The 14916-nt window shown below is 40.2% G+C and overlaps 1 protein-coding gene across 1 annotated transcript; it reads left to right on the top strand.

Moving 5' to 3' along the window:
• Positions 1 to 10546: 10546 nt before the first annotated feature.
• On the top strand, positions 10547 to 14516 carry fbl (fibrillarin rRNA 2'-O-methyltransferase). Its single transcript, XM_021592731.3, has 8 exons — positions 10547 to 10740; positions 11605 to 11742; positions 11967 to 12104; positions 12282 to 12547; positions 12701 to 12833; positions 12922 to 13034; positions 13257 to 13402; positions 14022 to 14516. Exons 1-8 carry the CDS (start codon positions 10731 to 10733, stop codon positions 14044 to 14046), a joined length of 969 nt encoding a protein of 322 aa, XP_021448406.2. The 5' UTR covers positions 10547 to 10730; the 3' UTR covers positions 14047 to 14516.
• The last annotated feature ends 400 nt before the right edge of the window (positions 14517 to 14916 follow it).

Below are 14916 nucleotides of genomic sequence, written 5' to 3' on the forward strand. Positions count from 1 at the left end.
GTCCGTTAAAACTGCACCCATTCTAATTGTAAACAAGGAATACTGCACTGCCACTGAAAGCAAAATGACATAATACCATCAAATCACATAGAAATCAAATCATACACAATCAAAGTCCTACATGTGATCGCTAAGGTTATGGATGTATCCAAATAAATGGCATTATCATGGCTGTGGTGGTCTACACCACTCGGCTTCGCCTCGTACACATTGTTGTCATGTAGTCCAGGGCAGAGGTAGCTCTAGAAAACCCAAGGGACCATACCCAGCCCTCTTGGGTTTTCATTTGAACCATTGACCACATTGCGGTCAATGTGTACGAGGCGAAGCCGAGTGGTGTAGACCACCACAGCCATGATAATGCCATTTATTTGGATACATCCATAACAATGAGCTAATGGTGTGCGATTTCACCTGACATAGAAAATGTGCTCTCTCATCAGGACACTGTTGTTCAGAGGAGCTAGCCAACAGCACAGCTAACACAATCTCTTCAAACTGAAGCTGGACAGACTGCAACCGAGCTGCACTTCAGTTCGTTTGACCTGTTTTCTATTGATATTTATTTGTATACATCCATAAAACATTATGCTGATTCATGATTTCGACTGTCTGAGAAAAGCTGCCTGTCTGTCTGTCTCATCCCAACATGTTCATTACTGTGCATGCTACATCGAATGGGAATATTGAAACAATGTTGCAAATGTCAGACAGCAATGTTAATACAAATCTCTGCTGTTGAAAACTAAATGTTAGTCTAAAAGAAATGTGAGATAATGTCTAGATGCTTTTTGTAGTGGAGAGTTTATAAATTGCCTGGCTAGGTTGATGAGACAGTGGATTGCGTAGTTAGAGAGAGGAACGGAGTAAATAGCCATTTTAAAGTCATAGATTTAGCTGGTGGTATTTGTGGAATAGACACCGGCTGGAATGAGGTTAATAACCAATCAGCATTCAGTATTAGACCCACCTGTTGTATAACCTTTATTATAAACTAAGTGATTCGATCCCTGTGGTATACCACGGTCTGACAGTGTCACGACTTCCGCCGAAGTCGGTCCCTCTCCTTGTTCTGGCGGTGCTCGGCGTCCTCAGGCCTTCTAGTCATAACTGATCCATTTTTCAGTTTCCATTGGTTTTGTCTTGTCTTCCTTCACACCTGGTTCCAATCCCATCAATTACATGTTGTGTATTTAACCCTCTGTTTCCCCTCTTGTCCTTGTCGGAGATTGTTTAAATTGTATGTTATATGCAGGTCATGTGTCGGTGTGCGACGGGTTTTGTACCCACTTATATATATATTTTTTGTGTATATTTTGGTTTTGGGAGTTTTATGAGCACTTATTAAACGACTCTGTGTACAGTGCCTTGCGAAAGTATTCGGCCCCCTTGAACTTTGCGACCTTTTGCCACATTTCAGGCTTCAAACATAAAGATATAAAACTGTATTTTTTTGTGAAGAATCAACAACAAGTGGGACACAATCATGAAGTGGAACGACATTTATTGGATATTTCAAACTTTTTTAACAAATCAAAAACTGAAAAATTGGGCGTGCAAAATTATTCAGCCCCCTTAAGTTAATACTTTGTAGCGCCACCTTTTGCTGCGCACTGCTCCGGAGAGCAAAGCAAGTCACAGATCTTGTCCCTAGTCACGTGATGCTCCCTCTGGATAGAAGAAATACAGAAAATAATCACAAGTCCACTTCGAGCTACCTTCACCAATTTAACAGTACACAACCTATTTTCTACCCAGCCTGAGACAACTATCAGCCAAAAGGCAGGGATCCACTTTCTCCAAAAATTGTCTCTCCTTCTGGGCCCGAATCATCATTTGGATGACCATTGGGGCGAGACTCTGAGGTCTTCATCACACCTGCCACCACAGGTAATTCATCCTCACACTCCTCAGGTTCAATTTCTGAGCGATCAGAGTCAGTCGAATAGGGTTTGTACTTGGCCCAATTCTTAATAAACACACATCTTCCCACTACACTCGGCTCTTCTTCTTCCTCGCTGTACATAACCCTGTCTATATTTTCACCACGCTTTCATTGCTTGCAGAGCATACACTGGTGGCATTTCTCCAAAGCCCAACTTCTGTTCCTTTGCCCAAATTACTAGTCTGGCTATCTCTGGCCTCTCCATGATTCCATTTCCAAACCTTCATTACATTGGGATAAAATCAGTAGTGGGGTGTGGGTAAAATCCCTGGGGAAGCCCCACAAAAAAAGGCATATTACATGTGTTGTGATAATTGCATTGTTTGCTCCATAACCAGCTAATTCATATGCCTTGTGACCAGTATACATGTATATAGGCCTAAAGGCAGAGACAATAAGAAGGCACAGTGGCAGAATAAATTAAACCACACATTTGTTTTATTACAAAACCGGAGAGCAACCTCTGCCCGGTGAAGTCCACAAAGCACGTAACAGACAGTATGGTCATGCAAGTTAATGTTTACAACATTTTTGGACCACTAAACAACTATTGATTCAGAACCAAAGAGGGTTACTGCAAGCCGCAAAGAAAACAGGAGCTGCCTCCATTATACTAGCACCATTTAAACTTAAACATTTCAAAATCATAAAATCAACTCTGCTTAGTCTAATAAAGTGACAACTAAAAGATACCAAAAACAATTTAATCCAAATCAACACAAGGTACATATGAATTGGCTGTCAATGGTTCTGATTTCTGTGTGCAAGTATAAAAATCATGTTGACCCTACTTGTAGAGAAACACCAATGCCATCCTCTTCTCTTTCATGTTGACCAAACGGTCTATCTCTCTGTCATACAGTACAAGCTTTCATTTTTTGTTGTCCTAAACTACCGAGCTAAAATGTTTGCTCGCTAGCCTAACTTTCATTCATGGGAAACGTTAGCTAGTTAACATTAGCCTTTTACATCTAGCCACATATTGAACTTCCATCCTCTCAGGCCAGGGGCACAACAATGTATGTATTAATGGTTGAATCAGAAACACTGTTATAATCATTGGCCAGTAGGGAGAATTAAGTAAAACCACAAATACAAATCCCTATCTCTATCCATGGCTAATTTAGGAAAGGGACAATTTTAGGTAGCTAGCTAGCCACCGAAGGACAACAATACAAACAGCTACAACAATTCAAGTTCTTTCTGTACAGTGCATTCGGACACTTTGACTTTTTCCACATTATGTTGCAGCCTTATTATGAAATGGATTAAATTGTTTTTTCCCCTCATCAATCTACACACAATACCCTATAATGACAAAGCAAAAACAGCTTTTTAGACATTTTTGCAAATGTATCAAAATAACAGAAAAATCACATTTACATAAGTATTCAGACCCTTTACTCAGTACTTTGTGAAGTACCTTTTTGCAGAGACTACACCTCAAGTCTTCTTGGGTATGACACTACAAGCTTAGTACACCTGTATTTGGGGAGTTAATCCCATTCTCTGCAGTTCCTCTCAAGCTCTGTCAGGTTGGATGGGGAGCGTCGCTGCACAGCTATTTTCAGGTCTCTCCACAGATGTTAAATCGGGTTCAAGTCCGGGCTCTGGCTGGGCACTCAAGGACATTCAGAAACTTGTCCCGAAGCCACACCTGCATTGTCTTGGCTGTGTCCTTAGGCTCGTTGTCCTGTTGAAAGGTGAACCTTCTCCCCAGTCTGAGGTCCTGAGCGCTCTGGAGCAGTTCTCCCCAGTCTGAGGTCCTGAGCGCTCTGGAGCAGGTTTTCATCAAGGATCTATCTGTACTTTGCTCCGTTCATCTTTCCCTCAATCCTGACTAGTTTCCCAGTCCCTGAAGAACTTTCCTACAGCATGATGCTACCACCACCATTCTTCACTGTAGCAATGGTGCCAGGTTTCCTCCAGAAGTGATGCTTGGCATTCAGGACAAAGAGTTCAATCTTGGTTTCATCAGATCAGATAATCTTGTTTTTCATGGTCTGAGAGTCCTTTAGGTGCCTTTTGGCAAACTCCAAGCGGGCTGTCATGTGCCTTTTTCTTAGGAGTGGCTTCCGTCTGGCCACTCTACCATAAAGGTCTGATTGGTGGAGTGCTGCAGAGATGGTTGTCCTTCTGGAAGGTTCTCCCATCTCCACAGAGGAACTCTGGGGCTCTGTCAGAGTGACCATCGGGTTCTTGGTCACCTCCCTGACCAAGGCCCTTCTCCCCCAATTGCTGTTTGGCCGGGCGGCCAGCTCTAGGAAGAGTCTTTGTGGTTCCATACTTCTTCCATTTAAGAATGATGGAGGCCACTGTGTTCTTGGGGACCTTCAATGCTGCAGAAAGTTTTTGATACCCTTCCCCAGATCTGTGCCTCGACACAAGCCTCTACAGACCATCAACCTCATGGCTTGGTTTTTGCTCTGATATGCACTGTCAACTGTTGGACCTTATATAGACAGGTGTGTGCCTTTCCAAATCAATTAAATTTACCACAATGAAGTTGTGGAAACATCTCAAGGATGATCAATGGAAAAAGGATGCACCTGAGCTCAATTTCGAGTCTCATAGCAAAGGGTCTGAAAACTTCTGTAAATAAGGTATCTATTTTTTTATATTTTTTTTATAATTAAAAAATAATAATTTTAAAATAAATTTATAAAACCTGTTTTGTTTTGTCATTATTGGGTATGTAGATTGATGAGGAACATTTTTATGTAATCCATTTTAAAACAAGGTTGTGACGTAACAACATTTGGGAAAGGTGAAGGGGTCTGAATACTTTCCGAATGCAATATGTGAACCTGTGGGGATAAGAGGCCACAATTCTGTCCTTCATACACCAACCTATCATTAACTAATACAATACAGTGTATTCCACAAGTGGCAAGTCATCCACAGCAGCAATGCATTCCAAGTTAACCTTCAAAGTAAATAGGTTGTGGCTCAATTCAAACAAATCTGCAATAATGTATTTAGCCTACACATTCGCTTTTTTGTAGATGGGAATTTCCACGGTAACGGAATTACGCTTTGACTCAGATTTTTCACTTTAAATGTATGCCAAACAAAAACCATACAACTATGCACAAGAACTACTTTGAAGAAATAAAATACAATTTCACAAAAACACATTTAATGGAAGAACTGTGCAGATGCAAAGTTTGGTAACAGAATAAAAAAAATGTTGTTTGTTTTTTATGCGACCATGTTTTCCAAAAACGCAGAATTAGGATTCAAAGATGTCTGCATTAAGAATGGGGTGTCAGCTATGAAATCACACCAGAGTTTAAAAAATATATGTGTATTGGTTTTTGAGTGGATTTGCATCATGTAATATTCAGAAAATTATAAATATGAATATCATTTTATTCATGGCAGGGGTCAAGTTAGAGTTCAGAAATCTGTATTTTCAAAATGCAGACCATAAAAAAAATCTGCATTTTAAAACATTTTATATTGAAAGTCAGTGTTTTTTTTGCTTCAATAGAAAGATCAGGGGCGTGCAGCTATCATTTTCCTTTACAGAAAATACATCAGTGCAACACATTCTGCAGAAAATAGCTTCATTTTCATCAGGTGACAACAGAAGCGCAACTCTATTTGGCTAACATGAGCTTAGAATGTTTGTTTGAAGTTAATCTAGCATTTTACTGTAGAAAAGTAGGCTACACCGAGAAAAGTACCTGGAAAAAAGTTGCTACACACCAGTTAGAGCTGATAGAATGCCCTCATGAATTCTCATCCAAGTGGAGAAGTGCAACTGAAGCAACAAATTAGTCTGATGCTGAGCAAAAATTACAATAAAAGCATATTAGATTTGTGTTTATAAAACGCAGAAAAATATTTCTTATGCGTTTTGTATTTTTTTCAGCGTTAACTCGACCCCTGCATGGGATGTATCCTGAATAGGTACACAAAGGTAGAAATATGCAATATCCTACTTTTGCATATTATTGTAATGAGTTCCACCCCTAAACAAGGCCACATATGTTTTGTCCTGACCAGACCAAATCTGAAACAATCATAGACATGCTTCGCAAGTTTGGACATTACAGTACAGCAAAGTAGAGCACACTAGAGTACAGCACAGTAGAGTTTATAGTAGTGTGCAATCATAGATTTCTCTGCTTCGCAAGTTTGGACATTACAGTACAGCAAAGTAGAGCACACTAGAGTACAGCACAGTAGAGTTTGTGCTCTACTGTACTCTACTGTATTCCTAAAAACATGTTTTTGCTTTGTCATTATGGGGTATTGTGTGTAGATTGATGAGGGCAAAAAATATTTTGTCAATTTTAGAACAAGGCTGTAACGTAACCAAATGTGGAAAAAGTCAAAAGGTCTGAATACTTTCCGAATGCACTGTATGCATTTCTGTATACATCTGTCCCTTCTTTGGACACTGTTAACAAACCTCCAAACGAGCTCCAATGCCATACAACTCTCCTTCTGTGGCCTCCAACTGCTCTTAAATACAAGTAATACTAAATATATGCTCTTCAACCGATCGCTACCCGCATCCGCCCGACTAGCGTCACTACTCTGGATGGTTCTGACTTGGAATATGTGGACAACTACAAATACCTAGGTGTCTGGTTAGACTGTAAACTCTCCTTCCAGACTCACAGTAAGCATCTCCAATCCAAAATTAAATCTAGAATTGACTTCCTATTTCGCAACAAAGCCTCCTTCACTCATGTTGCCAAACATACCCTAGTAAAACTGACTATCCTACCGATCCTTGACTTTGGCGATGTCATTTACAAAATATCCTCCAACACTCTACTCAGCAAACTGGATGTAGTCTTTCACAGTGCCATCCGTTTTGTATTTTTTGCTCTATTGCACCCCAGTATCTCTACTTGCACATCATCATCTGCACATCTATCACTCCAGTGTTAATGCTAAATTGTAATTATTTCACCTCTATGGCCTATTTATTTGCTTACCTCCCTAATCTTCTACATTTGCACACTATAAATAGATTTTTCTATTGTGTTATTGACTGTACGTTTGTTGATCCCATGTGTAACTCTGTTGTTTTTATCGCACTGCTTTGCTTTATCTTGGCCAGGTTGCAGTTGTAAATGAGAACTTGTTTTCAACTAGCCTACCTGGTTAAATAAAAAATGAATAAATGTGATATGATAGGTGACAGCAAAATCCAAGCTGGCTTCCCTTGACACTTTTTTTTAGGTGCACCAGGACCATTCACAGTTGAGCTCACAGTTTAGCTCAACACTGATTAGCTAATTTGTTCAACTTTATTTATCAAGGGAGGTCAAATGCTTGCTGGCTTCCCTTGCATTTAATTCAGCAACAATGTCATACTCGTTTGGACCAGACAGCATCAGATAGGTGGGCTACACGTAGAGAGACAGAGGGGCACTGTTTCGCTCACTCAGATGCCTTCTCCGATGAGATACATTCAGCCAGCCACTTGCGAATTGAAGGAAAATTCTGAAACACTTGGTCAAAGTTTTGGGGAAGCCTGGCTTCTCTTGGTACCCATGAATACATGTCACTTATAGAGTGGGGTTCAAATTTGTATATATTTATTTTTTATTATTATTAAACAGTAACATGCAAAACACAAAAAAACAGAAGAGCCGGAGGGATTACACAAAGAAATAAGGAAAAGGAAAAAATATAAATAATAATAATACAAATCCACATTATACCAAATGAAATAGACATGTAGCGAATATATTTATTTCGACATTTTGTTTTGCATTCGTTTTAATGATTCCGGATAGTTTTGCAAATCAGATTTTTAAAAATGAAAAAGGCAATTTTTCTTAATACATTTTGATTTGTGTATGAAAAATGTTCCTAGTAAAATAAAGAGATTTATGACATACTGACGTTCAATTCTGGGGTCTGTGTTGTAAAATAATGTCAAACTTAGATATTTCAATGGTTGTATGCATTTTGTTGCCAAGATATAGTTTCACATCAGTCCAGAACACCTCACTATGTAAACAATTACAAAATAAGTGTTCAATAGATTCAGTTTCTAGTTCACAAAAACTGCATTCACTGGTAACATCATGTATATACACTGCTCAAAAAAATAAAGGGAACACTTAAACAACACAATGTATCTCCAAGTCAATCACACTTCTGTGAAATCAAACTGTCCACTTAGGAAGCAACACTGATTGACAATACATTTCACATGCTGTTGTGCAAATGGAATAGACAACAGGTGGAAATTATAGGCAATTAGCAAGACACCCTCAATAAAGGAGTGGTTCTGCAGGTGGTAACCACAGACCACTTCTCAGTTCCTATGCTTCCTGGCTGATGTTTTGGTCACTTTTGAATGCTGGCGGTGCTTTCACTCTAGTGGTAGCATGAGACGGAGTCTACAACCCACACAAGTGGCTCAGGTAGTGCAGCTCATCCAGGATGAGGTTCTGGGTATGGGCGAGGGGACGGTCTAAAGTTATACTGTTACAAAGGCACAAAAAATTGTCGGAACTAGAAGCACAAGCATTTCGCTACACTCGGATTAACATCTGCTAACCATGTGTATGTGACAAATAAAATTGTCAGACTCTAGTCACCCAAGTCATAGACTGTTCTCTCTGCTACCACACGGCAAGTGGAACCAGAGCGCCAAGTCCAAGACAAAAAGCTTCTTCCCCCAAGCCACAAAACTGCTGACCAACTAATCAAATGGCCACCCGGACTATTTACATTTTAGAGAACTGCTTCACAATATCCATGACATGCGTCATGTGCCAGTTGGGAATATCTTGATCTCTGGCCTAGAATGTCATGCCTTTAAATTGACTTTGATAAACTAAAGAGCATAATGTTTGAGATACTAACAAAAAAGGTGAGATTGGACAACTTTGTATTCCACACAACTTTGTATTCCACACAATTTTCACCTAAAATGACATGCACAAATCTAGCTGCCTGTAGCTCAGGCCCTGAAGCAAGGATATGCATATTCTTGGTACCATTTGAAAGGAAACACTTTGCAGTTTGTGGAAATGTGAAAGGGATGTAGGAGAATATAACACATTAGATCTGGTAAAAGATAATACAAAGAAAAAAACAGCTTTTTTTTGTACCATCTTTGAAATATAAGAGAAAGGCCATAATGTATTAATCCAGACCAGGTTAAATTTAGATTTTGGCCGCTAGATGGCAGCAGTGTATGTGCAATGTTTCAGACTGATCCAATGAACCATTGCCATTCTGTTTACAATTTTGTATCAAGACTGCCCAAATGTGCCTAATTTGTTTATTAATAACTTCGTGTTCAAAACTGTGCACTCTCCTCAAACAATAGCATGGTATTCTTTCACTGTAATAGTTACTTTAAATTGGATAGTGCCGTTAGATTAACAATAAATTAAGCTTTCTGCCAATATCAGCTATGTCTGTCCTGGGAAATGTTCTTGTTACTTACACCTCATGCTAATCGCATTAGCCAACGTTAGCTCAACCGTCCGGCAGGGGACCCACCAATCCTGAAAGTTTACCTTGATGATGTTCCATGACAGTTTGATACAGCTATTGCAACCATTATAAAGTTATAATAGCATCAACAAAAAAATGACCAAACTTAATGCTTAAGATAATCAAATATAAAATTGTGACTTACGGTAGGTATCAAATGCTTTCTGACAATCCAACAGGGAAGTCATCCACTAGATCACAGTACTCAACCAAATCTATCACCAGCCTCAGATTATTAGATATATGGTGCCCTTTCATAAACCCTGATTGACATTCAGCAATCAGATCATTCAAACACGATTTTAACCTTTTCGCAAAGATTGAGGCTATAATTTTGTATTCGTTATCTAGGAGTGTGATTGGACACCAATAATAAAAAAAATCCTTGTGTGGTTTAGGTATAAGAGTAATAACCCATTGCTTCAGAGAGGCAGGTTTATAACCTCATTGTTCAAGTAAAAATGGTGCTATTTTGTCAGAGAAAGTTTTGTAAAATTCAGAGGTTAATCCATCTCAACCCGGAGATTTTTTAATTGAGCAACCCCATATTGGATGTCCATAATGGATAAATCTTGACATCAAGACCGATTGGATTCTTCACTGAGTTAACATTCTCTATAAAATCAAAGAGATCCTTAGTCACTCAAACTGTTATCAAAGGAGTAAAGATTCTCTTAATTTAGTGGTAAAGTCTGATAACTCTATCCCCATTAATCTTACATTTCCGGAGTGTGTTGAGTTCCCTCTCCTCTTTTCCAAATTAAAGTATCTGCTGTTCTTTTCAAGCCATTATTTTCTGGATCTTATAGAGGCTCCTCTAGCTTTTTCCTCATAAAATATATCTAGTTGATTCTGTAAATCATTCAATTTAGCTTTCTAATTAAGATCAAGCTTCTTAGAGAGCTCAGCTACCTCACATTTTCTTAAACCAAGCCGTTTCCCTTAGGTAGTACAGGCTGAGCAGATTTTTAATTTAAGCAGTTCCCAATAGAGTATTTCGTATCATCATTACTGCACATTCTTAGTCAGCCATATGACTTTATGATCCGTCAGGACTGCAGGCAGTATTTTTTTTTTTTTTAACTCTGTGGTCTTGGGCTCAAGACTAGAAAGTCCGAAATTACTGACACCCTTGAAAAAGATGAGCGCCCAGACCGTGGTGTATCATGGGAAGGAGGAGTCTGATGACGCATGGCCACATTGCTAGGTAGTGTGTGCTGCGTGTTCAGAAGAGGAAGATAGAGAAGACCGAGCAAAAACATTTCGAGCTGTTTTAGATTGAGAACACAGCAATTTACCAAATATGACACCAGGTAAGTTTATTTGACCAATTGAGTAGACGGTGATACATAATGTAAATGCCCGTAAGTCTTACTATTATGAAGGCCAAATTTTATTGTGAAGTTTCATCTTCCGGCCTGGTGTTGCGAGCAGTAACGTTAGCCATGATTTCTCTCACACAACTTGGGACAAGTAAATAGTGCATGTAGCTAACTATACAGTTACACGTACGACGTGTTTGTGTTCAATTTCATTATTGATCATTAATATTAAAGTATTTGGACTGTCTTTGCTGCTTCTGTGATTTAATGCACATTTTCCGCAATGGTACAGCCCGCATGGCACAACCTAAACACGTGTTCATACGCACTAACGTTAGCTAATTAGCTTTCAAGCAATCTATGTAGTTATGGTTCGCACCCAACACACCTATTCTTGTTATTTTGCCCGAACGTGATTTTTGATTTGAGTGCCTAGCCAAATATCGGTCAAACGTTATTGGCACACGTGCCCGCAACATGCTAGCATTGGTAACCAGGTCACTAACTAGCCCATTGCATTATCTATATTCATTGCCGGCCGTGTCATGCTGGTTACCCAATTATCTTTGGTTTACCACTCAAGCTCAAATGCAGTCTTCTAGTTTGCTGGCAAACTTAACACCTAGACATTCAAAAATATTGAATATCCTATTCCATTTCCAAGTTCTTTGTAGCCCTTTGAACCGCTATTAGGGTATCAATTCCACCATGCATTAGTTGTTGGCATCTATGATTCTAGAAGTAATCTATACTATAACATGTACCATCAATCTGAAGCATCTCATTCATTTGTTTGCACCATGTCATGTGCCATACATTTGAAGGTTAATCTAAAAAAAAATCATATTCTTTAAGGATTCAGCCCCCGGGGTGGTGATCGAGGAGGCAGAGGAGGCTTCCGGGGAAGAGGAAGCTTTGGAGACAGAGGTGGTGGACGGGGAGGTTTTGGAGATAGAGGCGGACGAGGAGGATTCAGAGGCAGAGGTGGTGGTGGTAAGTCAAACATAGCTAGATTTTATTTTACGTTATAGGTACATGCCTGTTCCGTCTTGTGTAAGTTTACCTGGCTGATGAGCATTATCACATATTTGAGGTCACAAGACAACCTAATGTGACTACACATCAAGTTTTGTGCAGTTGCCATGGATGAAAGTTGTTTACTGCACATGGTTAATTTGTGCGCGAACTGGACATTCCTTGTTATTTCCCTGTTACAGGAGGTGGATTTAGGTCTCCAAGCGGCGAGGGTGGCTTCAGAGGCCGTGGAGGTGGTCGTGGCACCCCCAGGGGTAGAGGTGGACGTGGCGGCTTCGGGGCTGGCAGGAAAGTCACTGTGGAGCCTCATAGACATGAAGGTGAGTGGAAAAGTTGGAGCTGTGCAATACAAGCTGTCTCCAGCAGAGGCCTGTAGTTGCACTATTGTTTGTTGTTCAGCAGCACTCGCTCTGTGCAAAATGTTTCTTCTGAACTGTAAACTTCCCAATATATTGGAGTGTTGTAATTTCATACGTCTCCATTTTTCCCACCCTCAGGAGTGTTCATCTGCCGTGGTAAGGAAGATGCCCTGGTGACAAAGAACATGGTGATTGGAGAGTCCGTGTATGGAGAAAAAAGGATGAATGTCGAGGAAGGAGAAATGAAGATTGAGTACAGAGCGTGGAACCCTTTCCGGTCAAAGCTGGCAGCAGCCATCTTGGGAGGAGTTGATCAGATCCACATCAAACCTGGCTCGAAGGTCATGTACCTGGGTGCCGCATCAGGGACGACAGTGTCCCATGTGTCAGACATCGTTGGACCTGTGAGTATACTTTTTTTCCCACATAATCAGAACTGTCATTGGTTTAGTTGGGCTACTCGATAATGGTCTTGTTTAGAACAATTAACTTCTATTACAATGAAGTGTGGTCCTTTACCCCTGTACATGTAATGAGACTGTTCCTCTGTTTTGCAGGAGGGTCTTGTGTATGCTGTGGAGTTCTCTCACAGGTCAGGACGTGATCTGCTCAATGTTGCCAAAAAGAGAACCAACATCATTCCCATCATTGAGGATGCCCGGCATCCACACAAATACCGCATGCTTGTTGGTAAGTCATCAAAATCATACACTGATGCCAAAATACTGTGGAAGTTTATGTATATTTTACAGGCTCTGGCTGTACCCTCTTTGTGCAGGCATGGTAGATGTCATCTTCGCTGATGTGGCCCAGCCTGATCAGACCAGAATTGTTGCACTCAACGCTCACAATTTCCTTAAGAACGGAGGGCACTTTGTCATCTCAATCAAGGTAAAACATTGAGACTGTTCAAAAACGGTGTTATTAGTTAGTGTTAGTGGTGCCATCTTCTGGAATACTATTCTTAAGCAGGCAAACTAAGATATTAGACGTTGAACATTTTGCATTGAACTGCAAAGCTTTTGATTTTAGGAGCAACCTAGATCGCTGTTACTGGGGGCCAGTGCCTCAGTTGCGGTGGGATTAAAGTACGTTTGTCTCGTCTCCCTCCAGGCAAACTGCATTGATTCAACGGCAGCACCGGAGGCTGTGTTTGCTGCGGAGGTGAAGAAGATGGGCTCGGAAAACATGAAGCCCCAGGAGCAGCTGACATTGGAGCCGTATGAGAGAGATCACGCCATCGTAGTAGGAATCTACAGGTGAGGAAATGCTTGTTTCTAAATATACATGGGTCACGTTAATGAAATAATAACGCGTAACAAGTATCTTGCTGCGTTTTGTAAACGTTGATCTAAAATACTGCTTATTGCAATTTTCTGCTCAGACTAATTTCGTTTGTTGCACTTTTCCACTCGGGATGACATATTCAGACAGTGTTTTGGCTGATGTGTAGCTACTTTCCTCCGGTACTTTTCTTGGCGTAACCTACCTTTCTCTGGTAAAATGCAAGATAAACGTCAAGCAAAACATTAGGAAATGTAGCTGGCTAACTTATTTCTATGATAAACATAGCAAAAAATATCTTGCCTTTTCATTGTAAGCACATTTACTTGTGTGGCTACTAGCCAAATAGCATTGCACTTCTGTTGTCTGATGAATTAAGCTATTTTGTGCCGAAGGTGTTGCTTTAATATATTTTCTGTGATGGAAAACTATAGTTGCATGCCCCTAGTCACTATTGAAGCAACAAACAAAACTCACTAAATTTAAAATGCTGATTTTTGTATATGGTCTGCATTTTGAGAATTCTGACATGACCACCATGTAGAATGTATTTTGTCTTTATAGTATGAATTCATCAAATATTCCTTCCTACAGACCTGCTCCCAAGAATAAGAAGTGAACTGGCCCTTAGCAGCTGTGGCATAGTGACTTTTTCTGTGGATCCACCTCTGCCATGGGGGGTGCTCAGCACTGGGATTTAGCACGGCACTGATTGGACCCCCACATGCTTACACCCATATCCAAACTGACCATTTTAGTATTCCTGTCTCCGGAGCTTGGACGGTTTAGAAGTACATACGTTTTTTTGGGGTCTGGGGAGAGGGTGTCGGGGTGGAATTCACATCGCTAATTAACTCTGTAGTGCCATGTAAAGTAGTGTACAGAGGGAAAGCCTGATATATTGATTTAACTTTGTTTTTTTGTTCAAATTCATTTGAAATCTAATGCTTGTAAAGAACTGTTTCAGTTTATCATTATATTTTCCCCTTGATGTTAAAACAAGACTGGCTTACACCTATGTATGTTTCACTTCGACTTAAATGTGATTTTATACCTTGACTTTTTTTATTAAAACAGTATGTGATTGTATATTTTATTTAGTTCTGTGCTTTTAAGACATGGTCAGAGGAACAATATGTTGTCATGCCATAAGTAATGGTCACTCAGAACTATACTGAACAGAAATCTAAGCACAAGTTGAGGGAGTGTGCAATTGGCATGCTGACTGCAGGAATGTCCACCAGCTGTTGCCAGGGTATTGAATGGTCATTCTCTACCATAAGCTGCATAATGTTTTAGAGAATTGAGCAAGTATGTCCGGTCTCACAACTGCAGACCATGTGTACCCAGGACCTCTACACCTGGCTTCCTCACCTGCGGGATCAGCTGAGGAGCATATCTGTCTGTAATAAAGCCCCTTTGTTGGGGGAACATGTTCTGATTAGCTGGGCCTGGCTAATGAGTGGGCCTAAACCCACCCATGGCTGTG

Source organism: Oncorhynchus mykiss, chromosome 3, assembly GCF_057628025.1.
Source record: "Oncorhynchus mykiss isolate SJ-2025 chromosome 3, ASM5762802v1, whole genome shotgun sequence".
Classification (NCBI taxonomy): Eukaryota; Metazoa; Chordata; class Actinopteri; order Salmoniformes; family Salmonidae; genus Oncorhynchus; species Oncorhynchus mykiss.